Here is a 27,925-nt window from a genome sequence, read left to right on the forward strand (position 1 = left end):
TTATTATTATTATTATAAACACAACAAGATGACTCCACAGCAGAGACTCTGCTGGCTGTTGTATTGAATCACACAGTGTCTAGGACTGTGTGATGTATCAGTGAATAATGCATGCAGATCCCAATAAGGTGGCCTTCTGCAGCTGGCAGATGGTAATTTTGTCAGCGCCAATTGTGTTTAAGTGCAGGCCAAGGTCTTTAGGCACTGCACCCAAAGTGCCAATCACCACTGGGACCACCTTGACTGGCTTATGCCAGAGTCTTTGCAGATCTATTATATTATTATTATTATTATTATTATTATTATTATTATTATTATTGAACTGAGTCACACAGCCATACTGTTCACATGGAGAAGTAGATATCTGGCGCTAAAGTGCTCCCAAAGCCATAATTAATTTATATATTTACTGTATGTACTGTCCTTTTAGGAGAGTGACATAACATGTATTAGTCATGTATTCCCATCAAGGAAATATGAGGTTCTCTTCTTTTATTAACACAAGATTGCTTTACCTCAATGGCTATGACTCCAAAACAACAGCCTTCAGTAATGGAAACATATTTCTTCAATATCCTGGCAATTGTAGAGAAACAACCCTGTAGGGAATAAAAGGAACTTAATTAAAATTGTTCCAAGGATAGCTGAGAGTCTCAATAAGATTACAAAGTATTTACTATAGTGGACCACCCTACAGCAGTAGATATAGTTCAGGACTTAATTTTTAGAAGATCTTTCCCTATGCTACATCTTTGCAAACAACATGCCAGCAAATTAGGTCTTAAAGCTTTCAAGGGATGTCAAGTATTCTTAATGGATGTCTTAGCCACAATGTGTCGTGTATTCTGTCGTGTATTCATGCATGATGCAGATCCTAAATAGAAGGCAGTAGAAGCCATGTATATTAACCATTTAGCTAGGTTTTATCAGATTTGATACCCACTTACTTGGATTCCCCTCAAGCCCATTTCCACAATCAGCTGGCCCAGAAGCAGTTCCATTCCCAATGCTTGTTTATGTGACATTTCTAATAAGGACCTACTCCCTGGTCTCTAGTTTTGGCCTTGAAATCTTGGGGAATGATCTGACAACCCACTATTATATCATGAGAGTTCCTTGGCCAGCTATTTATGAGGCCAGTGTCAGACTATTGCATTAAAACATTTAGGTGTTCAAAAACATTTTTCAAATTGAAATATCTAGGCAAAGAAAAAGCTTTTCCTACAAGATTTTAGATAGAATTAGCATTGCCAAAAATAACTGAAAGACCCCTTTCCAATCTGGTTCTTCAAGAAGGTTCTTCTTCATGCCCAGATTGGATCCTAAAATCCAGCCAATTTTAATCATGAATTTTAAACCCACGTCTTGTGTCCACTATGCTTTAATAATTGTTTGTGTATTTTAATATATGCATGTTGTAGAAATACATTTTAATATATGTATTTGTATAATAATTACATGTTTTAGCTATATCGTAACCCACCTCAAGCTACAATGAGAGAGGCGTAAGAATTATTATTGTTGTTATTGTTAGGTAAAGGGAGGTCCCAAATTGGACAAAAGTGTGGTGGCTGAAAGCTTCCTGAGATTTGATGCTTTGTTCATAAGTGAAGTTTTAATAGAGAGTTGAAAGAAGAGAAATACAGACATAACCTGAAGCATGCACATGCATGCATGCACACACACATACCACTCTTATGGCACATTAAAAACTAACAGATTTTCTGTGGTGTAAGCTTCCATGAGCTGGGGACTTTTATCAACTAAGTCCTTGGTTGGTCAACAATTATATATACATATATAACCTGGCATATATGTACATTGACTGGAGTTTGATAGGCTCTCTTGACATAAGATAAAATTACATCAGTAAATGGTCTGCTTAACCTCTATCCTAGCAAGTCAGTGAGAAACTCAAAGGGTTTGCATAGCAGTGAAGTTGTGACCCGCAGTGCTGTGGAATTCAAAGAGGCAAGAATGGAGGGTGAAAGGGAGAACGTGCCAAGAGGAAGGCACATCAAGCCAACCCTGACTGGGACCACCTTCCACCTGGAAACTGATGTCCTCACTGTGGAAGAACATGTGGGACAAGAACAGGGCTCCACAGTCACCTACGGACTCACCGCCAAGACCCTACACTTGGAAGGCCATCATACTTGGACAATAAGGGATTGCCTGAGTAAATTTAGCAAATATCCTTACCTGGCTATTGATAAATGTAGGATCTCGTTGTTTACAGTGTTTCAAGTCCAGAGGCTGAGTCCTCTTTTTGAAGCTGGCATGAGTGCAGCAGGCATGAGGCCACAAGTCATCCGGCTGCTTCTCCCGGAAAGAGGAGCACTCCTGAAAATCATCAGGTCCTGAAATGCCACAACATGCAAACTAAAAGAGGATGAAAGCATGACAATCAAAAGCTACTCTTCCAAATGTGATTCAGTTCAAGGGACTTTAGTTGGTCTTATGTGTATGTTGGTGTGCATGTTGCTGCTTCTATATTCCCATTATCTTTGCTTTTACAAAAGAGCAAAATTTGGCCCTTTAGATATTTGTAGACTTCAACTCCTGGCATTCGTTATCTCTCCATACTGCCGGGGGGCTGTTGCAGTCCAGGGACTACATTTTTTCACGCCTGTCTAAAGTATCTGGATGCATTTATTTCTAGAATTATCTGAGAACACTGGCACCACTCTCTTTATTCTGATGAATTCATTACCAAGCATCTACATAAAAGAAGGTCTTATTTCTTGGGGATGGGAAATTTATGACAAGAATCTGTCAATTGCAAGTGAAATGAGACACCCGGCAAAGTAATTCCCTGATTGTACACTTGAACAATCAATCCTTAGGACTATAATCTTTCCTCTGCTTTCCTGATTGACATTTTTTTCCATTTTTGGTGAAGTTGTAGCGTTTAAGGAAGGGTAAAACTATGCCAGATTTTGGTTTGGCTGTATCTTTCTAACGAGCTTTCTCAAAATGGATTTAAAGCCTTGGGCCCTGTCCATTTTTTTATTGGGAGCAAATCCAAATATTTCTGAGGCTGATACATTTCCCTTGGGTTTTTATTTTCACAAAGGCAACTGCACAGTCCTGGTATTCAGATGTGAGCTCAAGATATGGCAATTCCTTCACCCTCTTAAAAAGATTCCAAACTTATCTTGCAGTTCTGGACTTTCCTCTGCTAATCACCACCACCACCACCACCACCTCAATTGTAATGTTATTTTGATATTTTTGGTAATTTTATAATTGTGGTATAATGTGTGTGCGTGTGTTTGTGTGTATATACATAAGCCACAACAGTCGGGACACAACACCATGGCAAATGCCTGGTTCATCCCACATCCCCCAATCTCTTCTGGTCACTAAATATTTCACAGAAGGAGAATGAGTCTTGAGAGAGTAGGTATTATTGTGTGAGGTAAGTAGTGAATTCCAGCCTCTACAATCATCATGAAAAAGACATAAGTTGAAGAAAATGGGTTCATCTCTGCATATATTACTAACAATGTTACATTATAAATCTAATTTAATAAAAAAAAGTGGCCTCACAAAATAATGGAGGTGGAGAACCATGCCACAAGTTCTATCTTGTGCCGATTTCAGACATTTTCTATTCCTCACTTCAAAAGGAACCATTTTGTTTAAAATGCAACCATAATGGTGTGTAACCCACTGCAGAATGCGTGGAACCTTACTTTAATTATTAATAAATAAATAAAATCACAACTCTTGATATGTAGACTCCCAATATATGTGTCTCTGCTGAATTTCAGTCACTTTACAAATGCGCAGTTATGGTTTATTGTGCCCAAGTGCCTATCAGACTGATTGCTTTGTCTGGAAACAATAATACCAGATGGATAGAACAACTGTGCTATGCTGGATGGAATCAATCATACATCTATTCTCAGTTTCCCTTTTGGGACCAATGATAATGCATTCCCAAGTCACTATTGTTCCTACTACATGCTGGCTGCGAGTGTATTGGCTGAGTAGAGATCTGAATAAAGCAATTCCTTTACCAACCATACCATGATCATTAATGTGTTCCAAGTTCTGGAGAACACATCAGAGCTGTTATCTCCTTGGTAATTCTGCTGTAGCTGAGTCAGCAAAAAATCATCTCGTATCTGAAGAAAGAAGAGTGCAGAAGTACTTTATCCTGCTAAGAAACACAACACTCAAATGGATATGGTGCTGGTCATGACTAAGGCTGCCAAAACTGGCTTTGAATGCCGATATTCACCACGGTGGTGTCTAGCAACAAGAGAGATGGGCAGGTGCACCAAGGCTCAGGGATCAATTTTCTTTTTTGGACACACCACTGTGTTTTTCAAAAGTGACATGATGTCACTTCCATTTTTGGTTGCGGATTACTTTTAGCTGGTTTAGCAAATTGTGGTATGTGAGAAAAACAAAGCTGCTGATATTGCTGGTTTTGTGCAAGTTGGAACAAAAGCAAAAAAAATCACCTCAACATATTTGTAAAAATATTGAGGCTGTGCCAGTGAATGCAAAAAAAAATGCATTGTAAGTTGCATGCTGCTAGGTTAGTCCTGGTTTTACCTGGATTCTAGGCATGCCGCCCTATGCCTGTTTGGACCTTCATCTGGCCCACATTCCAAGCTTTCATTAAAAAAATATCTCTAGACTTTGTAGGAGTGGAGATATGTGCGAAGGAGGGATCGGGTTCCCAGCAGACCATTTTTCCATATTTCCCTCTAGCAAACTTGATTTTAATTAAAGCTATATTCTTATGTCAGACTTCCCCAAGAGCAAAAGACAATACACCTATAATTCTAATCTAGGCTATTCAATCCAGAATAAGGTCCACTCTCACATGACACAGACTGACACCTTGCCTCAGGATGTGTAGGTATTTGTGGTTGTTGCCACCGCCAAGATATTTTAACACAGAGTGCCTGTTGGGCTCAATGTATCCCACTGAAAAAACTCAATTTGAGGCAACTAATATAATTTTCATAGGTTTCCACTGGTAGTTTTCCTATCACAAGAGGGAACTGGCTGGCATGCTCTTTGGAGTAGCCAGCTATCCCAGATTTGGCTACTTTGAGGAGAGAGTAAGCCACTATAGGCAAGGTAGCTACAATAAGCACTGTAGTGTATAGGCACCTCAGACACAACACTGAAGTTTTATAAATGGATGAATGCATGGATAGATGGATAGATAAAAGTCTAGATCTCCTTGTAGTTAGAGCAACTTCTTCATTCTAGATCACTGCTTCTTAAACTGTGAGTTCCAACCCCAAATGGTCCCCTCTTAGTTCAGGCATGGGCAAACTTCAGCCCTCCAAGTGTTTTGGATTTCAACACCCAGAAATCCCAGCCAGTTTACCGGCTGTTAGGAATTGTGGCAGTTGAAGTCCAAAACACCTGGAGGGCTGAAGTTTGCCCATGCCTGTCTTAGCTCAATGTTGGAGTCACAAATAATTTGGCAACAGTAAAAGATTTCTGGAAATAGCATTACACAATATGTTGGACTTTGCAGGAGATGCTTCAGCCATACATCATAAAAAAAATCAGCCTGTTTAGCAAGCCTTGCAAATGCTGATTTATTTTCAGTAATTGTTTGATTTTTATGCCTATTATATATGTCCATGTACCTGGGATCATGTAAAAATTTCTCAGGCCAAAAGGGCTAACGAGTTGAAAGGTTTAAGAAACCCTGTTTTAGATAACATAATGAGTTATGAACATCAAATTACTTTTAAAGTGTGAGTAAATATAGTGGCCTAATTCATGGAAATAACAATTGCAGCTATATTCCATGAATACCACCCGGATGCCACCCATCAGCCAATGTTTGCCCCCAGATGCCTGATTCTTTCTAAATAGCTTAATTGCAACTGCTAAATTCTAGCATACAGAAGAAAAGGCAGCCCTAAGAGTTGTACTATTTTGTTGACATACTAGCAGAAAAGCAGATACTTCTTGTACCCCCACCTTGCACCTCCAGTTCAAGCCTAATTGTTACCTTTTGTCCGTGGATGTGAATGAGTATAGCAGCTACAATTTCCACAGTGAACACAAGCAGTATCAGCAGAAAGAACTGTGGGGTGAGAAGATCAAGGAAGAAGAGAATCAGACCTGTTCCTCCTTGCTGTGTTAGAAATGAATATAAAATTGCCTGCAAATGCTGACCCAATCAGCAATTATCAAAAGTTGCCAATAGCCTTTGGTTCTGTCATGCATTGTTCCAGAAACTGATTTTGATAACCCTTCCAGACTGCACAATTATTACAGTCTGATACCACTCTAACTACCTTGGTTGCATCAAAATCTGAGGTTTGTAAGCTTGGTGTCGCAGTAAAAGTGTCCTCAAAGTGCTATATCTGTATAGTGTGAAAGAAACCAAAATATGGCAAACAGGGTGTTGATATCCCACAAGCTTTTCTTGCCAGCACACTACTCAATGTGTCACTCAGTGTAGCACAGTTGCTGGTCTCACCCATTATAATCCCTTCCTAGTCCACATTTAGCTCAATGTTTACCCATAATTCATAAGAAACTGCAATTCACTTACAAGCAACAACACTTTCCTGTTTCGAGCGATGGCTCCATAACAGCCCAAGAAACCAAGGAATGAAAGTGCCACTCCTACAAAGATGATAAGGAAAACCCCTGCACTGAGGTATGAACTAGAGATGACATTCCGGACTCCTTCAGGATCAGCAATCACCCAAATGCCCACGCACAGGAGAGAGATGCCAGCGACCTGAAAAAAGACACATACATGAAGGTAACTGTTTAGTTCAGTGGTTCTCAACCTGTGGGTCCCCAAATGTTTTGGCCTTCAACTCCCAGAAGCCCTATCAGCTGGTAAACTGGTTGGGATTTCTGGGAGTTGTAGAGCAAAACACCTTTGGACCCATAGGTTGAAAACCACTGGTCTAGTTAATCTCTTAAATTGGGAGTGGTCAAATTGTGACTCTCCAGATATGGTCATGCTTTTGCTTTCATGAACACAAGCCAGTATCACCATTAGTGAGGAATGTTGAAAGTTGTAGTCCAACAACACTTGGAGAGCCACACTTTGCTCTCCTCATCCTAACTCTTAAAACTACTGTTTAAGCGCTTGCTGTCTCACACTCCAAAAGGTTTCTGAGCCAAAGGCCTTCTCTTCCAAGAAGGACAAATGTATTTTGCCAAAAGACAAGGTAGCTCTTAATGCTCACTTTCATCAAAAGAATGTTGTAAAAACGTGATAGTTGTTTCTTCCCTCTGACTCCTGACCACCCACCACAGCAATTTATTGGATTTCATCCATCCAGAAAGGCTGCTATGCCTGTGAATTTGATCAAAATCTTCTATTTTAAAAATGTGTAGGAAATCATTGATTTCTCCATTGTAAATCAGATAAAGCTTTGGGTCTGAGATGAACTCAGGTAGTTTTACCCACAGCAGTTGGACAAATTCTGAGAGGTATAAATATTCAGGCCCACCAAATACTCACAAACACTAGTCCATTGAACACAAACATCAAATATTTCATAAGAGATAGAACTGTCATCTTGATGCAAACTTTGGTCCAGCAGGTATCTGTAGAAACAACCAACAGCCTCTAAAGAAAAAGGAAACAAATATCAATGAGATCTTGGGGAAATTATTACCTATAATCCAGAGACAAATGAAACATAAAAGTTTGGTTGAGATACAGTAAAATCAGAGTGCTTTGAACAATTACTTGTTGGACTATTACTTCCTGAATTCTGGCTAAGGATTTCTAGATATAGGCCAAAAGGAAACTATGTATTTTAAGCTTTGCTTTTCCTTGCTATAGCTCAGTGGTGTGCAACTTGTGGGTCCCCAGATGTTTTGGCTTTCAACTCCCAGAAATCCTAACAGCTAGTAAACTGGCTGGGATTCTGGGAGTTGTGGGCCAAAACACCTGGGGAGCCACAAGTTGAGAACCACTGCTAGCTCAACTAAATATCCATGCTCTGTTCTTCCTTGGAACTGCTGATGAAAGTTATAAGATAACGTTCTTATAATTGTCATCAAATTAACACAGCCTCAGTGCTAGTGATGTAGGAACAAAACTTAGCTTCCTTTTTGAGGTTTCTGGTGGCATATAAAGTGTAGGGTTTGAATTCAGATTTAGTTATATATAGTGCAAACCAAGTGAATTATGCTCTGGAACTGGGAAATAAAGTGATATTTTGAAATTGACTGGAGACAGAGGTCTACCAGACAAAAGCTTATGCTACCAAAAAAATCCCAGAACTAAATAACTCCGGTTCAGGCCCATAGTTGGGGGGGGGAGCTTGAGCCCCCCTCCCCCAATTCTCAGGGTGGTCCACAAGAAGACCTTACTAGTACATTATTTAAACTATTATGTTTATTCATATCATGATCTGATCACTATGCTCAATATATCCATATCCATTGGGGTATTGGGATAATGATACAAAAGGTTTGCTAGGATACATCCTGACCCCCCTGGAATCAAACTGCCCCCCCAATCAAACTCCCCCCCCCAATCAAAATCCTGGCTACGGGCCTGCTCCAGTTGGTTTTCAAGGTTCATACAAGGCTCTGTAACAACGTTATCTTGATGAGAGGTCAGGAACTGTCAACAAAATGATGGATCAACATCTATTGGATTCACTCACCTACCTATTATTCCCAGGTAGCCTGCATTTAGACTGTAGCCTTAGTATTTAGATGTTCCTGGTGACATACTCCATTTATATTTCTCAGTAAAAGTTAACCACTTTAACAAAGCAATTTTTTCTACTTTGCTAATGGGCAAAGGGAGGTTTGAGAACAGGAGATAAATGCATTGCATAAGCATGAAGTGAGAGTTGAGCTGGCCACCTCCAATTATCTAAAGATTTTTAATTATTACATTATACTGGTAGTTAGTAGACTTGTATAAAGTATGGAAAGTAAGATTACAATATTTTTTAAATACAAAGAATGAATATATTTTAATAACATATACATGGTTTGTAGCATAAGTATGACATTATTTTTCCACATAATCACCATTCAGTTCAATAAATTTTCTCATTAATGGGACGAGGTTTTGATGCCTGTGTCATAGAAGTTTCCCTCTGCCTTTTTCAGCCAGTTCATCACTTCTATTTTCACTTCCTTTTCATCAGAAAAGTGTTTTCCACCAAGGTGTTCCTTCAATTTAGTGAACAGATAATAGTCACTGGGTGCAAAATCGGGGCTGTGAAGTCAACAACTCTTGTGCTGCATGAGCAGTGTGCAGACGCGCATTGTAGTGAAGGAGACAGACTCCCGCCATCACCATTCCATGATGTTCGTTTTGGATGGCTCTGCAAAGTTTCTTCATGGTCTCACAATATATTCCGCACCCATTTTGTCACATGCCGTCATGACATTACGTCCCCTCCATAAACTGAAATGATTTCGCGATGAATCGCAGCACTGTTCATGCCCTTAGCATTTAGGTAGTGTTTTACAGTGAGAACCTCACACTTGGAGGGAAACAGAATGAACACACTCATTTGAACCTTTACCACGTCAGTTGATGAGCTACTGACAACAGGCACTACTTGTTCACTTGCACTGGTTTCCCGCTACATGGAAGTGATACCAACTTCCCCTGCCAAAATTCCCCACGAGAGTTACGTGCGTTGTAATCTTACTTTCCAGATAACCCTTGTAAATGCCAGTACAATCAGAGCCTTGCTATAACAGCATGTGCTCAGTTGGCAGCTTGATTTGTAAATTTGTAATTTTAAATCTAGGTAAGTTGTGATTTGAACTAAATTTTTATTGTAAGATTATTAGCTTGCTTGAACTCTTATGAAGGACAGAGTATAAATCAAACAAATATTAGCACCATCCAACGATGTATCATCTCTCCCAAGTCTTTGTTTCTACCTGTCACTGTGATAAAGATTTAAATTCTGTATTTGCATTTATAGCTGAAGTCTTATTACAGAATTATAGTAAGCTGACACAATTGCTGACCCATTAGTGGATGTATTCTTTGTGGTGGGATACACAAAGATAGCATCCCAAACAGTGTTATGCAAGGCTTGTGAATACCAGTTTAAAACATGAAACATTGTAATGCTGTTTGGGTTTGGTAAATGCAATCCTTAGTAGCGATTGAAGTTGTAGTGACTTTTGTGCATGGCCTTGCTATCTCTTAAATGTTTAAACTATAACACTAAAATGGATGAGCACCTCTAACTTAGATCCAGTTCACTCTCCCCACTAATTGATGATTTATATAAAACAAAATGGCTGAGGAAATCGTATTTATTGTAAAATACAGTCACAAGTCATTTATCTGAAGGAAGTCCTGATATATTTAGTAGCATTCACATACCGATACATGTATCTAGGATTACAGTTTTGCTGCACAAATATATTCAGAATCAGCTTCCAAATAATAGAATGGAGCTGAGCAAAACATACATTACTCTTGTAAACACGTCCTCAAAGTTGCTGTCAACATAAGTAACCACGCAGACCAAAGTAATCAAACATTACCCATAAACAAAAATAGTCAACAATATTCTTTTAACCTGCAAAGAACATACATTAGATTAAAGAATTAGCACTGTCTTCTTTTCTTCACTTTTGGGAAGTATTTACTGCATCCCTTTTCTTATTAAATTAATGGTGCCAACAACATCCATTCTGAATTTATCTTAGATTTCTTAGTCTTGTGTTGTAGCTTTCCAGATATCTTGTGACAAGGCACAATGGTTTCAAATGCCTACTAAAAAGTAATAGGGCTTTAATATGTATAGGAATGCACTCTAAAGCAAGCTACATAGTGTGATATATGAAATGAAAAAAAAAAAAACCCTAAACTATAAGGAGGCTTCACATAACCCACTCCTAGCAGATACTTATTCTTACTTACCAAAATTATCAAAACAGGTTTGAGCTTGTCATCCAGCTCTCCAGGTTTCAGTGCTTCTCCACAGGACCAAATAAACCCCTGTGATGCAGTGTACCATCAGACCCTCCCATGGCAGCAGAGGCTAATAATTCATAAGGAATATGAGCCCCCTTCGAGGAAAGAAAAGTATGTTGGGCAGTTGAAGAAGGGAACCAGGATCACACCACTAGCAGCACTGGGAAGGGAAATTAAATACTTCTGTACTGATGCAGCCACCCAGGGAAATGATCTGCATATACCTGGACAGAAGGGGGACTTGGAAATGAATTATTTCTGAGGTGCTTCTTTAGCTTTCCAAAGTGCATAGCCTAAAGAGAAGCTGCAATGTGATTGCTATTTGATCTACACCTCAGTGCTCCCAGGGGAAAGCCTTATTACCATGCAGTCTGAACCAACACAAGGATTTGTCTGAAGAAAAGGCATCTGATCTTATTTGGTTGAACAGTGATTAGGTATCAGGACTTAATTTCCCTTTGCTTCTCCTCCTCACTTTCAATTTAGTAGCCAAGAGAGTAACTCAGACCCTTGATTCACTGTGAAATGACACCATCATATATAGCATCTTGTATTAGTTTTCAGATACGCAGCTGTGTTACTGTCCTGTTTGGAACCGGATTTTTATGGTTCAAAACAATTTAAGAGGGAAACTAAACTTAGTAGTTATTTGGAGTAAATATATACACATCATGATGCAAAATTCATTACTTTAATTAAGTGGTGAGGTAGGGTTTTAGATTACTATTAGAGATAAGCATTAGTAGAATTAAATATGTATTAAGGTGGCATCGACAGAAAATTAATTTTAAAGAAATCTGGGAAATGCAACAAAGTACATTATAGCTGGATTAATATGATACATCTATTAGATAAATCAAGCAAATGACATCTGATTGCTCAGTAGTTGGTTCTTTTTAAAATCAAAAGGAGACATTAAGAACAATCAACTTTTGTCCAGTTTTTAATTAGGGAAGATTAAGATATGCAGTAAACATATCAAAAAGGAAAATTTGAAAATAGATCTACACATTCATAAAGACTTCAGACAATTTTCCTAGCAATATAAAATAATATATTTTGAAACATAAATATAACTGCCTTTTCTTAAAGATCATCTAATATCTCTGGCGGGTTTAGAAAATATTTTAAACATATATGTCTTTTTATCTCTTATGATGCCTTTACTATTGGTGAATAATGTTAACCTTTTAATAAACTGGGCTGGTTTCAATGTTTGAACACCATGTAGAATCACAGAGTTGGAAGAGACCTCATGGCCCATCCGGTCCAACCCCTGCCAAGAAGCAGATTGGTGTGATGTATAAATATATTTCTTAAACACGAACATGAAACACTCAAGATTAGAAGTGCTCATTATAGTGCCCTATACTGAGAATGGACAAAGAGTGACCACCCATAAAAAACTCCAAAAAGCTTTTTGCTCCCAAAGGTCCCCAGGGGGAATTTATTTCACAATATTTTGATCCCACAAGCTACATCTGGCCCAGGCGAGGTCTTCTGGTTTTTAAAGTATTGTCTTGGGCCTAAACTGGCAAAGGGAAACGCCAAAAATGTCCACCAGAGAACACTTGGGAGCAAAAATATATATTCTTTTTGCAGGGAATGTTGTCCTCTAAAGTTTCCTGAGGTTAATGCATCAGCTTGCCTCTCAAGTTACGCACACTTCTCTATGTGCTACTTTTTCCATGATTCTATTATCAAAAACAATGTATATACCATCATACTTCCACAAGGACACGAATTCTTACCATGCATTCTAATTGAAACAGTTGTGGCAAAATTTGATTAGTAATTTAGTGATGGAGCATGCATCCTTATGAGAAAGAAGGCCAAACATGAGCCTGTGTACTTATAAAAAGCAAGCTACATAAAACTAACAGTTTATCCTAAAACAGATCTTTCCCAGGTAACTGAATCCCATTGTGCTGTTGACATATAAATCTTTTGTGCAAAACTAAACTTGAGCTCTTACTGAGATGTACAACATCAGAGTATAGCAGAAACTAGACAGGAGGCCTGTGAAATTGGTTGTATAGAAAAATTAGAAGCAGGTGCCACTAGAGGGCTGGATTTTAATTTTAGCTTTACTAAAATCTGCAAGTATTTTCATGTTGAACCAGGAAGTGTGTAAATATGATCATCATTCTTTTTTTGGTTCAGGTAACTAATAAACTGCCAATGCCTCTACAGCCGGCAAGTAAATTTCAATCACATAGGTTGTAAACAAACAGTACCTATATGTTTTATCCAAATGTAAAATGATCAAAAATTTAAACATGGTATAACCAAACGTGAATTAGCTAGTGTATCCAGGTCTTCTAATTCTCCATTATAACAGGGCTAAATATCTGCAAAGTAATATTTTTCATTCACATCAGAGTTGGGCAAAGTGGGACCTACCCAAGGCCATTTGTGCAACTCTCTACTGCTGTAGATTCTCTTTTTCTGCACAAACAATGCAGGGTCCCTGATCTAAAATTTCTGATTTTGAAGAACTAGCTTGCATATTAAACCACTCTGTTACCTCAAATTCATATAATCTGTATGGCCCTGGGGCAAGAAACAACAACTCCTGGATTCACCATAGTTGCCCACCCCTATCTGAACAAGTACAAATATCATACCAATTCATATTCAGGGATAAAAAGTCTTCTTCAGACTGATAAAGATTAAAGAGAGGCTCTGAAATCATAGCAGAAGACCACCATGGGGAAGAATATGTTTGTTCTGCTTATGTGTCAGGTTTATAAGCAATAGATTTTTATATGCCATCAGATTGTCAACATTCCCTTTCATTATTACTGGATTTACATAACAGATCTAATTGTAAGGAGTCAAAATGGTCACACATTAAACTAAGCAGCATTCTATCCAAGTGCAACTCTGTGAATAAAGTCAACTGAAATCCTTCAATAAAGGGACCGAAGGCTGCCTTCATAACTGGTTGGGACTTCCACAGCAGCTTACGCCAATAGAATCACCTTTCAAGTCATAACATAATTAGAGCACTATAATTATTTTAATAACTCAGTCTCATAACTCATTGCTAGTCTCCTCTACACTCATCTAATATAAAACAGAACATAGCCGGCTTCAATGGTACACGGTCATATGATGTAGGGGCGGGAAGCTCTGATGCTGCATGGTTATTCCGTTCCTTAAATTGATAACAGCAATTATACTGTAAAGGCCACAGTTTCAGGTCTTTCCATAGCAATACATTGCTCAGTCCTCTTAAGAAAAGGCATAACTAAGGAGTTTTTCAGGCATCTCATATCCACATTACAATTACGAAGTGCAACAATTCATAATTTAAATATTGTGAAAAATATAGACATTAAGGTGTATGGATGCAAAGAAAAGTCTTCAAGTGATGCTGCAACTTGCTTGTCCAATGATGCAGAACAGGGAAAAAATGACTAACGATCATTGATACTGCCTATAGTCTCCAAATGGAGAGGGTTGTAACTGAGAGGGCTCTTCTGAAAACTGAGGTCCTGTAAATAAAAATAACAGTAGGTCAAGCATGCAGCATGTCGCAACAGATACATTTTATGAGTAAACACTTCAATTATTTACAGCTTATTTTGTAAATGTGTTTTGAGAACTCAACACCAGCCACAGATTGAGGAATAACTCAGTGCTACTTCCAGCAGCACACAGATTCTGAAGGAGATACTAAAGTGTTGGGAGCCAAAGCAACAAGGATGCTTCACAGTTTATGTTTCTATCAGCCTTTAGGTTTTTCTCACAGATCACTAACAGTCCTCTTGAGATACACTGAAGGATTCTGGCATATAGTTTGAGAGTTAATGCCAAATTCCAAGTCATGTTCCCAAAATCAAACTTGACAACTCAATGAATACATCGGCATGTAACTTGTTCAATGTTTTGCAATGTTTTAAGGGAGACTATTTAAAAAATGCTGTGTCCCCAAATGACTTCCTGTTTTGTTTTTTTAAATAATAGATCTGAATTAAGTCCAATCCAATGCAAACTCAGTGGCATCTACTCCTAAACACCCATTTTCTGATAGTTTTAATTTTGACAAGAAATCCATTAGTTTTAATCATGAACAGTTAGACAGGACTACATGAAATATTTAAGAATCTCATGAAACATTATCAAGTGCAATTGGACAGAAACATAGCGAGATTCTCTAGCAGGAGCTGGAGAATGTGGCTATGGGCAGAAATATAAGTCATATTTTTTTTAAAGAACAACAGCAGGATGTGACTTTATTCCCTGGAATACCAACTAAATATAAACAGAAACAGGACTGCTTAAATATATGGTAGTACTTCCAACATACTGTCTGGCTACTAAAAATGCATATAAATCTGTCCTCTTTCAACAGCTTTACTGGCTATCAGTCCATTCCCCAGCACAGTCCCAAGTATTAGGCGCAGGAGATTAAATATTTATACAAAGCCCTATATCCAAAGATCTTGGAGGCTTACAATAAAGTCACTTTGATGTTATGTAAATCATTTATCCATTACAAACCAGGAAATAACAATTTTTAAACTTTAACAACCACAGACACGCACAAATAGAATTAACATCAATTAGACCCAAAGATTTTGATTTTTTAGAAAAAAAAAACCCTCATATTTTGATTTGGTAGTGAAATGATACTATTTTAAGGAAACACCTGTGATAGCCATTTCTAATGTATTTTAATTGTCTCACAGGATATATGTCTTAATGTTAATTCATGTTATTAGTGTTATTATGTCCTACTGGATTATTTTTATTTTGTTTTTATTTTGATGCTTAATTCTTTTATTATAAGTTTACTGTGAATTACTTTGGATTTTTGATGTGTTTGTATTTATTTAGGGAATTGAATGTTTGCCTTTTTCTGTGTGTAAACTGCCCTGAGTCACTTCAGGGAGAGAGGGCAGTCTAGAAATAAAGGTTTTTTTAAAAATTTATTTATTCATTCAATTCAGTATTGGTCTACAAAGGGGAGAATAATCTGCCATTGAGATGGTACTACAGAGAAGACTCTCTTCCACGTTCTCTCGCACTGTATTACCCTTTACTTATGGACTAGAGAATAGGTCCTCCAATATAGGCCTCAATGTAGACTATAGCTTCCTGTATAGGTTGCCTGAATGCTGAGATATTGATGGAGGGCCTTTTGTTGGTCCCATCACCATCATATGCATGTCTGGTGAGGGCACATAAACAATCATTCTCCCGGGGATTCACTCTAACTAGAGTTAGGCCGGCCTCTTTGCCTTGACATATAAATTAAAAAATAAAAATATGTTTGGAACTACCCAGGTTTTTGTTTACTAAGGGAGGGGTGGGGACACTCAAAACATGGACCAATCTACAAGCCTTTAGATCCTAGGAAATACTGAAGGTAGTTTTTTAAATGATGAACAGTATAATTCATTGAAAACAAAAAAAGCAGACTCTTGGTGGAAAATTAGACTTTTGAAGCTCCTAGCAGTTTGGGTAAATAAACTCAGATATCTAAGAAATTAAAACTGGGAAGACACTGCATTTTTGTCTACACTCAGTTAAGCATGACAGATGTATGAAAGTTTGTAAACAACACACTCACAAACTAAATAAAGCAGGTAAATATTTCACAGTAGAATATCAATGTTTGTGATATATTGGGTTGTTGTAGGGTTTCCGGGCTGTATGGCCATGTTCTAGAAGCATTCTCTCCTGATGTTTCACCTGCATCTATGACAGGCATCTTAAGAGGTTGTGTCAGAGGTCAAAAACCTCACAACCTCTGAGGATACCTGTCATAGATGCAGGTGAAACGTCAGGAGAGAATGCTTCTAGAACATGGCCATACAGCCCGAAAAACCTACAACAACCCAGTGATTCCAGCCATGAAAGCCTTCGACAATACTTTGAGATATATATTGAATATGTTTTTGAAAAACACCCTTGCTGTAATGGCAAAACAGACCTTGTATCTGTTGTTATTATTTCTACAGGTATTGGCAGAGGAAGGCCCTATAGATGTTGCTGAATTGCAACTTCTGTCAACCCTAGCTAATATAGCTAATGTGAAAGGATTACAGTAACCACAGTCCAGCATACTTCCTGGCTATGGCAATATGGACATCCCTTTGAAAAGAAAGCAGATTCCGAAAATTGTTTTTGAGAAAACTTTGACAACCAGCTTGCTAGAAAATGAATAATAAAAAAATCAAGAACCATGTTCTGATGAGTTTACTCTCAGTTTCATAGGTTTTTATCAGTGTGCCCTTCTCACTTACATGAAAGAAATCATTGATGTCTTTGAAACAACAGCTTCTCACATTACTGGAATCCCAGATTCCACAACAGATCTGTAACAATTACTTCTCTACATCAGACAACCTTTGTTCCTACAATAAAGCTTTTAAAAATAACTTCTTAAAGGCTTAGATTGGTCTTCACTTACACAAAGACAAGTCAAACAGTTTCAAGCATACATTACTAAGTTTTGCATTGTGCACTGAACTGTAAGTATCCTTACCATTTGGAAACTGTGCAGACGCAAACCTTGTTAATAGGATACCTGCTCCTTCAATTAAAGCCAAAAGAATTCCTCCCATAGCTGCTGACCCAAACATGGCAACTGGCCCATCTGAAAGAAGTAAACCAAAAAAGCACGGCTTAGAAAATTTAAGTGTGCTGGGTTATATATAATTTCATTAAACAAATTGTTAAGAATATCAAATAGATTGTCAATAAAAGACTCCTCCTAAAACACAAGTATTTTTCATTTCCCTTCAAAAAACAATAATTTGAAGGTGATGGAGGTCCCCATTACAGCAATCCTGCTGTAGCAGGCATGGGCAAACTTCAGCCCTCCAGGTGTTATGGACCTCACCTCCCACAATTCCTAACAGCTGGTAGGCTGTTAGGAATTGTGGGAGTTGACATCCAAAACACCTGGAGAGCTGAAGTTTGCCCATCCCTGTGCTGCAGTCATTATATATTACAGATTTCATAATACTCCTAATACAATAGCAAAGAACAACCAGAAATATATACTAGGACATTTAGGACAGGGAATTTTCCAATATTTCAATGATTTGACATACTTGAATAGAGCATTGATTCTGAAGGAAGCTCTTTTTTTAAATAAAGTTTTATTTTTCAATCACGTTCTTACTTCTGGCAGCTAATATGGCACCAGTGAGGGCTCCACTGGTGATGGAGTTCCAAGGATCTTCTTTTCCTCTTGCTTTCACCATACTACAGTCAATCATGGAGAAGAGACCACCCCAGACAGCAAAGCTACCTGTTTGAAGGACAAGGTTCTTTAGAACTTAGAACTGTTGATCAAACTATAAACAGTTTTTTGTTTGTTTTGTTTTTTTGTCGTGTCAGGAGCAACTTGAGAAACTGCAAGTCGCTTCTGGTGTGAGAGGACTGGCTGTCTGCAAGGACGTTGCCCAGGGGACGCCCGGATAATTTTGAGGTTTTTAACATCCTTGTGGGAGGCTTCTCTCATGACCCCGCATGAGGAGCTGTAGCTGATAGAGGGAGCTCATCCGCCTCTCCCCGGATTCGAACCTGCGACCTGTCGGTCTTCAGTCCTGCCGGCATAGGGGTTTAACCCACTGCGCCACCGGGGGCTCACTATAAGTACCATATATATGTATAAGTTGAAAAACACTGACAAATAAAAATTGGACCCAAAAAACCTGGGCCAATGTATCCAAAGGCCTATTCTGGAAATGCCCTGTGTTTCCTGCCATTTTGGGAGACTGGGAAGCAGAGTGACAGCAGCAATTTTTAATAGGCACGTACTCAAAAGCCTCACAAGGCAGAAGAAAACTATAGTATTCCCCTAATAAATATCAGAGCCACCAATCTGTTTCAACTCAAGTACCCAAAATGGCAGGCACACCACATTCTTTGGACTCTTCAACACTGTTGAATACCACTTGGGCCAAAAATGAAAGTGAAGAAGATAGGGATTTCTTTCTCTGGTTTGGGCTGGGGAGAGATAATGGCATGGGAACACTACTTCCACGCCTCACACTATCAAGTGGGGCCTCCTCCCTCTGGTCACTGCTTTCACACTAGGTCCTTAATAGAGGCAGGTTGCTGTCATTGCTCTTTTCCCTATCTCTCTTTTTAAGGCCGTATTCTCACTCATGTTGTTTTCCCAATTTCTGTTTGTATAGACACTGACATTTTAAGATCAGCATGCAAGTTACAAATTGTAACACCTCAAATAGGGCCTAGGTTACAAGAGAGAAAGATTTATCTATGTAATCGTAATTTCTCCATATTATAATTTTATATATCTCTATAATGCCTCTGTTTATCTAAGTTGTACAGCCACAAACATTTACCGTATATTCCGGCATATAAGACGACTGGGTGTATAAGACGACCCCCCAACTTTTCCAGTTAAAATATAGAGTTTGGTATATACTCGCCGTATAAGACCACCTGTGACGATGTGTAAGTTTTATTCCTTTGGTTATGTGTAGTTTGGACAATGGTTTAGGGATGGTAAGTATGGGAGATTATGTTTTGTTGGAGAGAGTGGCTTGATGTTAGCTAAGTTGCCATAGCAACAGGGGCGGAGCCAACCGCCTCTTCAGAGGCAGCTGTGTTTTAAAACTCTAGTCTGTAGCCGGTGAGCTACAGGAAGAGACTAATTTCTCTAGTGGGAGAAATAGGGAATTAGTCAGTGGCCGGAGAGCTGCTGAAAAAGACACTGAATCTTTTGGTGGAGATTCAGGGAATGTGTCTGTAGCCAGTGTGCTATAGGGAAAAAACTGAATCTCTTAGAGATTCAGGGAATCAATTGGTGACCAAAGTGGTTGCAGAGAAGGACCCGGTACAGGGGGTTGTTGATTCTGAATTAAGAATCAAGGTTTGGCTGGGTTTAAGCCTGTTGTGCCAGCTGTGAAACCTTATGAAGTGTTTGCCTGAGTTTACTCATGAAACCTTTCCAATGTAACCATCAAGATTTATGCCTCTTTTGAAGAACAGTTATACATTGTTATACTCCTGTTAAAATAAACTTGTTACTTTTTCTTCAAGCCTTGCCTGATACAGTTTCTTCTAAGTTGAACAGCCTGCAATAATAAAGTCAGCCAGAAACAGTCCCTTTATAAAATAGTTCCTAGGCTGATATTGATTGTTGCCCGGCTTCCCTCATAGATAAGGTGGCAGTGGGTGCTTTACCACGCGCACCTTCACAATTGGTGGTATTCGGTGGCATTAAAACGGTCATCGTTACAATTGGTGGCAGCAGTTTAATAACGACCCCCTCACACCACCCCTCTTCCATCGCACACCAAATAAAAAATAAAAACATCAGATTTGATTTCAAATCCAAGACTATCAAAGCAGTATCCAGCTCTTCGGCTTAGAAATGGAGATGAGCGCTAACCCCAAGAGCCGGACACAACTGGACTTAACGTCAGGAGAAAACCTTTACCTCACCTGTAAACTCCTGTATGTTTATTATTTATTTAACAGTTGTGTTTCCATGGAGCGTAATGAAGTTCTATAAATTTTTACCTTACCTTACCTTACCTAGAGTGAGACCAGGGCTGGGTCCAATGTCCTTTCCCCAACAACAACAACAATAATGGAAATCTAGAATTGGAAGGGACTCCAATGGCCATCCAGTCTAACCCTAATTCTGCCAGACAGGAACACATGTCCAAGCCCTCCTGACAGATGATAACAACTATAATAGCAATAACAACAGCAATAATAATAGAAGGGAGCTCAATGACCATTCAGTCCAACCCCATTCCTACCAGGCAGGAAGACACAATGCAAGCCTTCCTAACAGGTGGCCATACAACTCTGCTTAACAATAACAACAACAGAACGCTAGAGTTCTCCAATGGCCATCCATTCCAACCCACTCACTCCTGCCAGGCAGGAAGACACAATGCAAGCAGCTAGTGGTAAGCTGAGGGGACAGAAGTTGTCATAAAGCCATCTTGTGCAGCTTCCAAAACCCAACATGTGAGAACATTTTGCACTGCAGCCAGATATTTCCAAGGTCATGCCCAAAGGGTTTGATGAATATACCCTTTTTGAGATAGATCTAAATCAGGCATGGGCAAACTGTAGCCCTCCAGGTGTTTTGGACTTCAACTCCCACAATTCCTAACAGTCAGTATTTGAGAACACAGAAATGCTGGACCACTCTCACAACCACCATGTCAGACTCCACAGAGAAGCCATTGCAATCCACAAGAAGCAGGTGGACAATTTCAACAGAAAGGAGGAAACCATGAAAATGAACAAAATCTGGCTACCAGTATTTAAAAAAACTCCTCTAAAATCAGGACAGTAAATAAAAAACAACACTCAAAAGCAGGGGAAATCCAGACAATAAAAAATCGGGACCAACTAACACCTCCCAACAAAAGATTCCCCCAGGCAGGAAGCAGCCAGGCTTTGAAGCTGCAAGGCCATTCAATGCTAATCAAGGTAGCCAATGGCAACATTCCCACTTGTCTCAAGCAGACAAGAGTTCTTTCTCCCAGCCTGGACATTATTCCACAGATATATAAACCCCACTTGCCATGTTTCCAACAGACCTCACAACCTCCAAGGATGCCTGGCATAGATCTGGGCAAAACATCAGGAGAGGACACTTCTGGAACATGGCTATACAGTCTGGAAAACTCACAGCAACCCAGCCAGTAGCTGTTAGGAATTGTGGGAGTTGAAATTCTAAACAATCTGATAGAAAACTGGGACTTGTAGTTTGGTATGGTGCTGGCTCTCTTAAACAGGGAAGGCTAAGGACCTTGTAAAACTACAACTCCTGTGATTCCATGGCACTGAATCTGTGGCAGTTTTTTGGGGGGGATTCCCCTTTAAGAGTGGATGGCCCTTGCACTGGGACTTCCCCTTTAAGGCTGCCTCCTTCTTCGGATGCAGAAACAAAACCAAACGGGGAAAAGAGACCTTTTTCTTCCTCCCTCTGCAGGCTATTGAAAACTTTTAAAACTGAAGAGTGGCTGTTCTTTCAGAGGGAGCTGAGCACAGAGACAGGAAAGAAACCCCAAAGAGGGGAGGGAGAAAGAAGACGTTTCTGCAGCAGGACTTTCTCGGAGGAGGTGCCTTTGTTTGGACTCTCCTTGAGTAGCGCACGGTTTGAGGAAGGAGAGGAGAGGGAGAAAGAGGCCGGGAATGGGAGGCTTGGGGGCAGCCTCTTCAGCCCCTTTTTCCTTCAGGAGGAGGGCAGGGAGGAGGAGGAGCGGCAGTGCTGCCGGGGTGATGGCCAGCTGGGCTTGTGCAAGGGCAAGAGCAACAGGCTGCGCTGCTTGGGGATGGCGAGGGGGGAGGAGAGGGGGGAGGAGGAGGATCGGCAGGTCTGCCGGGAGTGCTGGCCAGCTGAGCTGCGATACCAGCAGGCTCCCTTTGGCCTCTAATGGCTGCTCGCGTCCCTCGCTCTCGGCATCCTCAAGTGGTGGAACTTATAGCCGGCACACAAGACGACCCCCCCACTTTTAAGATGACTTTCTTGGCTTAGAAAGTCGTCTAGTATGCCGGTTTTTACGGTACTGAAAGTGCATACTGAAACTTTAAGATAAATGCACTACACATTGTTCAACTGTAGAAGTTGTTACCATACCATGGTTGACAATTTAAGATAGCTTTACAAGGGAACACAACACATTAAAGAGTGTGGGCACAATTAGTCATGATGACTATTTACAATGTCTAGTATCGAAACCAATGTCTCTGTATATTCAGTCTGCTGTCAGCTCCAGCAAGACACTTTCCAAGTTTTCTCTTAAGAACATTGCCTCTCCTACTTTTTCACCAATGTCTTTCTCACACACACACTCCCATTGCTTCCACTACTACCAAATATACACAATGCGGGTATCTTTTGAAAGAGTAAACAGATAATTGCTTTCAAAGTAGTATTCTCTGTACCTCAAGACTAGGAAAAGAGTGGGAGAAGATAATATAGAAATAACACAATTACCTCCCAACTGTGGTGCTCTGGTTTTAATGGCTGTCAAACTACCCCTCAACCGGTAATTTACACCCTGCAAAAGATAAAAGTACACAGTAAGAGCAATGTCAATTGGTTAATCTAGTTACATATCCTATTTATGATATATTCAACCTAATCTACAATCTTGAAATTGACGTACTGTACTGTGTTTCAAACATTAGTTCTGCAAAGGCTGAGCAGGGCAGCTGATAACTATAGATACTGGAGGTCTCTCATTTGTAGGTCGCCATATATTAAGATCAATGTGACAGCAAATAGTAACACCCCACTCAAGAGATGTTCCACATCCTTGTATGTGTGGCATTGCAAGGAAGACCTGTCTTGTATGAATATGGACTAGAAAATCCACCCTGTCAAAGGGTTACTAGATTTATTGTTCTCTTTGTTTAATCTGAAACCTCTATAAGATGAGGTTCTTCCTTTTCACTTTCTTATAGAATCGTGATTCACAGAGTTGGATGAGACCACAAAGGCCACCCAGTCTAACTCCATGGCATGCAGGAAAATACAATCAAAGCATTCCCAACGGAAGGCCTCTGTTGAAAAACCGCCAGAGAAGGAAACACCACCACACTCTATTGTCAAACAGGAAGTTTTTTCCCAATGTTTAGATGGAATCTCTTTGTCTGCAGTTTGATTGTCACTCTGTGTCTTAGTTATCTGTTTCAATGTCTTCTTGCTTAAAAAACTTCACAGCTCATTGGATTAAAAGTAAGTGTTACCCATATATTTATTGTTCATATATTTTAACAAAAGGTATTGGTTTCTTAACATTTGTTCAATTTTCTCTCCAAAATGCTTTCCTCTCCTTTAGTGATACAATACGTAGCAGCAGTTTGAACCTGTATGAAGTTTTTTTCTTCCATCTTTCTGCCTTAAATCACTGATAATATTGCATACATATAATCTTATTTTTGTAATAATAATTTTTATTTGAAAATTTCTACAATATTATAAAATGGGGGTAATGGGTTTGGGAGAGATAAATGGGTAAGGTTTGTGGTTTAAAAAAACCCCTACCATTTTGGGGGGAATATAAGGTACGAAATATGGTAGGGGGAAGGAAAGGAAAGGGGAATTTGTTGACTTCCAACCTTCCTCATCATGGTTCATAACATTTTGTTTATTTGGATAGTTCTTCTTCCTTATTTCCAAGTAATCATTTTAACTTACCACTGGAGCGTTTCTGAATCCTTTAATGGCTTGAAAGATGCCACCACCAATAGCTCCCATTGTGAAGGCACCTCCACAGTCATCCACTATTCTCCATGGGCTACATGAATGAATAAAGACACACTTTAATGGATCTGGTCTTTAAAATGTAACATCAGAATAAACAAACCAATAACATTTTATTTAGTAACACAACCCCTTTTCTTTCCTACAGTTGGACTCAAATTCTTAAGGCATGCCAAGAATCTATGAAGTTTATTTTTAATTGACATTCAATCAATTTATTTATTACATTTGATAAACAGCACACAAATGTATAGCTGACTGAAGACCCAATAAATTCAACTAGACAGCATCGAGCCATGGCAGTTAAAGTGGTGTCAAACGGCATAAATTCTACAGTGTAGATCAGGCATGGGCAAACTTTGTCCTTCCAGGTGTTTTGGACTTCAACTCCCACAATTCCTAATAGCTTGTAAACTGGAGGGTCGAAGTTTGCCCATGACTGGTGTAGATACACCCTTGGATTCCAGAATACCTGGTTATGCATACAGAAGCATAATGAGGTACCCTGAAGGAGGTATGCAATCTAAATAGAAGAAATTAATTTAGGTTTTGACCAGGCATGGGCAAACTTTGGCCTTCCAGGTGTTTTGGACTTCAATCCCCACAATTCCTAACATCCTACCAGCTGTTAGGAATTGTGGATGTTGAAACCCTAAACACCTGGAAGGCCAAAGTTTGCCCATGCCTGGTTTAGACTATACACATAGCCTAGAGGCAATACACAAAACTGTAAATAATTATGTAAATGTAACACCCTGCCTCAGCCTCCATTGAGACAACCCTGGAAAATTCGGATATTACCAGATAAGGGATGTAAAACTGATCCACATGTCTCAATGCTATGCAATCAAAGGAGCAGGCGTTTAGCCTTCTCTACCAAAGAAAGCTGTTGACACGCTTCAGGTAAACCCATTACCTATCACAGGATTTTGGGTAGTGTTGAAGGATCTTCAATGCTATGGAATCCTGAGATTTGTGGTTTTACAAGGCCTTCAGCCTTCTCTGCCAAAGAAAGCTGCTGAGACACCTCAGGTAAGCCCATTACCTATCATGGGATTTTGGGTAGCGTTGAAGGGTCCTCAATGCTATGTAATCCTGAGATTTGTGGTTTTACAAGACCTTTAGCCTTCACTGCCAAAGAAAGCTGCTGAGATGCCTCAGGTAAACCTATCACGGGATTTTGGGCAGTGTTGAAGGGTCTTCAATGCTATGAATCCTGAGATTTGTGGTTTTACAAGGCCTTCAGCCTTCTCTGCCAAATAAAGCTGCTGAGACGCCTCAGGTAAACCCATTAGCTATCACGGGATTTTGGGTAGCGTCGAAGGGTCCTCAATGCTATGGAATCCTGAGATTTGTTGTGTTACTAAGGCCTTCAGCCTTCTCTGCCAAAGAAAGCTGCTGAGACGCCTCAGGTAAACCCATCACCTATCACGGGATTTTGGGCAGTGTTGAAGGGTCCTCAATGCTATGGAATCCTGAGATTTGTGGTTTTGCGAGGCCTTCGGTCTTCTCTGCCAAAGAAAGATGCTGAGACGCCTCAGGTAAACCCATCACCTATCATGGGATTTAGGGCAGTGCTGAAGGGTCCTCAATGCTTTGGAAACTAGAGATTTGTGGTTTTACAAGGCCTTTAGCCTTCTCTGCCAAAGAAAGCTGCTGAGATGCCTCAGGTAAACCCATCACCTATCACGGGATTTCAGGAAGTGTTGAAGGATCTGGGTTGTAGGTTTTTCGGGCTATATGACCATGTTCTAGAGGCATTCTCTCCTGACGTTTCGCCTGCATCTATGGCAAGCATCCTCAGAGGTAGTGAGGATGCTTGCCATAGATGCAGGCAATACATCAGGAGAGGATGCCTCTAAAACATGGCCATATAGCCCGAAAAACCTACAACAACCCACAACAACCTACCATGGGATTTTTGGTAGTGTTGAAGGGTCCTTAATGCTATGAAATCCTGAGATTTGTGGTTTTACGAGACCTTCAGCCTTCACTGCTAAAGAAAGCAGCTGAGACGCCTCAGGTAAACCCATCACCTATCATGGGATTTCGGGCAGTGTCGAAGCATCCTCAATACTTTGGAAACTAGAGATTTGTGGTTTTACAAGGCCTTTAGCCTTCTCTGCCAAAGAAAGCTGCTGAGATGCCTCAGGTAAACCCACTACCTATCACGGGAATTTGAGCAGTATTGAAGGGTCCTCAGTGCTATGAATCCTGAGATTTGTGCTCAGGATCTCTGCTAAAGAAAGCTGCTGCCTCACCGAACAACAATTTTTGGGTAGCGTTGAAGGGTCCTCAATGCTATGGAATCCTGAGATTTGTGGTTTTACAAGGCCTTTAGCCTTCTCTGCCAAAGAAAGCTGCTGAGATGCCTCAGGTAAACCCATCACCTATCACGGGATTTCGGTCAGTGTTGAAGGGTCCTCAATGCTATGGAGTCCTGAGATTTGTGGTTTTACAAGACCTTCAGCTTTCTCTGCCAAAGAAAACTGCTGAGATGCCTCAGGTAAACCCATTACCAATCACGGGATTTTGGGCAGTGTTGAAGAGTCCTCAATGCTATGAGTCCTGAGATTTGTGGTTTTACAAGGCCTTCAGCCTTCTCTGCCAAAAAAAAAGCTGCTGAGACGCCTCAGATAAACCCATTACCAATCACGGGATTTTGGTCAGTGTTGAAGGGTCCTCAATGCTATGGAATCCTGAGATTTGTGGTTTTACGAGGCCTTTAACCTTCTCTGCCAAAGAAAGCTGCTGCCTCACTAAACTATAAATCCCAGGAGTCCCTAATATGGAGTCATGGAAGTGAAAGTGTTGCCAAATTAAATTAAATCTACAGGCACACAGAAAGACCGACCAGCCTGCCATTCGTTACCAAGAGAAAGCCCAAGGCCCTGAAGGGGAGCTCTGAAGGGGAGAGCCATGCGTCCCATGAGGAGGAGTGCCTGACCCTCCTTCGCCCGGCACAAGGTCACTTCTGGCCACACACTGAGAGGAGAGAGTGGGCCAGGGAAGCAGGAGGAAAGAGTGCTCATCATCCCACGGCTCCCCTTCGCCTCCCTCTCTGTCTCTTTTTCCCACCCAAAAAGAGGAAAGGGGGAAAGAGAAGCAGGATCCGCATCTCACCAGGGCTCTCGCGCGTACTCCTCCATCTTGGATTCCCCGGCTTCCACTCAGCGTGCCGGCACGCGCACGCGGGTCACGTGATTCCCAGGCCGTGACGTCAATCTCTCCCGGTGCCACTCCGATTGGCCGCCCGGAAGGAAAGAGGCGGGCCCGAGGGAGAAAAATCCCTGGGCACATAGATAGAAGAAAGGGGTAGAGTGATGCGTCCCTCAGGAAATTATGGAGAAATAGAAACTAACAACAGTTTTGGAGGTGAAGTGGTTGCATGATAAAGACAAGGCTCGTTTGGAAACGGAGCTTGGTTTTAGATCAGGCATGGGCAAACTTGGGCCCTGCCTCCAGGTGTTTTGGACTTCAACTCCCACAATTCCTAACAGCCTACCGGCTGTTAGGAATTGTGGGAGTTGAAGTCCAAAACACCTGGAGGCAGGGCCCAAGTTTGCCCATGCCTGTTTTAGGCCTACATCAATAGTGAAGCCTGAGTAAGAGGCTGGCAAGTAAACTGAAGAAGTTTGGAGACTATCATAGGGTGCATTTATTATCAGAAGATCATGGTTGATGTTTACATCTATTTTAAATACCTGTATACCTGGGTTTGCACAAATATCTCTCAGGTAAAAGGGGGTCCTGAGTGGAAA

The 27,925-nt window shown here is 40.2% G+C and overlaps 2 protein-coding genes across 2 annotated transcripts; both read right to left on the reverse strand.

Annotated features, from left to right (window-relative positions):
* Positions 1–449: 449 nt before the first annotated feature.
* Positions 450–7,639, reverse strand: LOC132773367 (tetraspanin-18-like). The gene is made up of 6 exons (XM_060772620.2): positions 7,478–7,639; positions 6,548–6,739; positions 5,999–6,073; positions 4,035–4,133; positions 2,203–2,382; positions 450–599 (listed from the first exon to the last, which is right to left on the reverse strand). Exons 1-6 carry the CDS (start codon positions 7,532–7,534, stop codon positions 450–452), a joined length of 753 nt encoding a protein of 250 aa, XP_060628603.2. The 5' UTR covers positions 7,535–7,639.
* A 2,613-nt stretch (positions 7,640–10,252) lies between these two features.
* Positions 10,253–27,388, reverse strand: TIMM17A (translocase of inner mitochondrial membrane 17A). The gene is made up of 6 exons (XM_060772448.2): positions 27,288–27,388; positions 24,099–24,198; positions 22,893–22,956; positions 18,075–18,203; positions 17,433–17,543; positions 10,253–14,433 (listed from the first exon to the last, which is right to left on the reverse strand). Exons 1-6 carry the CDS (start codon positions 27,311–27,313, stop codon positions 14,363–14,365), a joined length of 501 nt encoding a protein of 166 aa, XP_060628431.1. The 5' UTR covers positions 27,314–27,388; the 3' UTR covers positions 10,253–14,362.
* Between the last annotated feature and the right edge of the window lie 537 nt (positions 27,389–27,925).

The sequence above is a fragment of the Anolis sagrei genome, chromosome 4 (genome assembly GCF_037176765.1).
Source record: "Anolis sagrei isolate rAnoSag1 chromosome 4, rAnoSag1.mat, whole genome shotgun sequence".
In the NCBI taxonomy this organism is placed as follows: Eukaryota; Metazoa; Chordata; class Lepidosauria; order Squamata; family Dactyloidae; genus Anolis; species Anolis sagrei.

Bases quoted from the DNA above. Each gene is read 5' to 3' on its own strand.
- LOC132773367 (XM_060772620.2), bottom strand. From the start codon at position 7,534: ATGACAGTTCTATCTCTTATGAAATATTTGATGTTTGTGTTCAATGGA. The intron at 6,740-7,477 runs GTGAGTATTTGG...GTCTTTTTTCAG, and splicing joins TGTTCAATGGACTAGTGTTT to GTCGCTGGCATCTCTCTCCT. The intron at 4,134-5,998 runs GTAACAATTAGG...TTCTTTCTTCAG, and splicing joins TTCACATCCACGGACAAAAG to ATACGAGATGATTTTTTGCT.
- TIMM17A (XM_060772448.2), bottom strand. From the start codon at position 27,313: ATGGAGGAGTACGCGCGAGAGCCCTG. The intron at 18,204-22,892 runs GTAATTGTGTTA...TCCTTCAAACAG, and splicing joins CAGAGCACCACAGTTGGGAG to GTAGCTTTGCTGTCTGGGGT. The intron at 14,434-17,432 runs GTAAGGATACTT...TTTTATTTACAG, and splicing joins GTCTGCACAGTTTCCAAATG to GACCTCAGTTTTCAGAAGAG.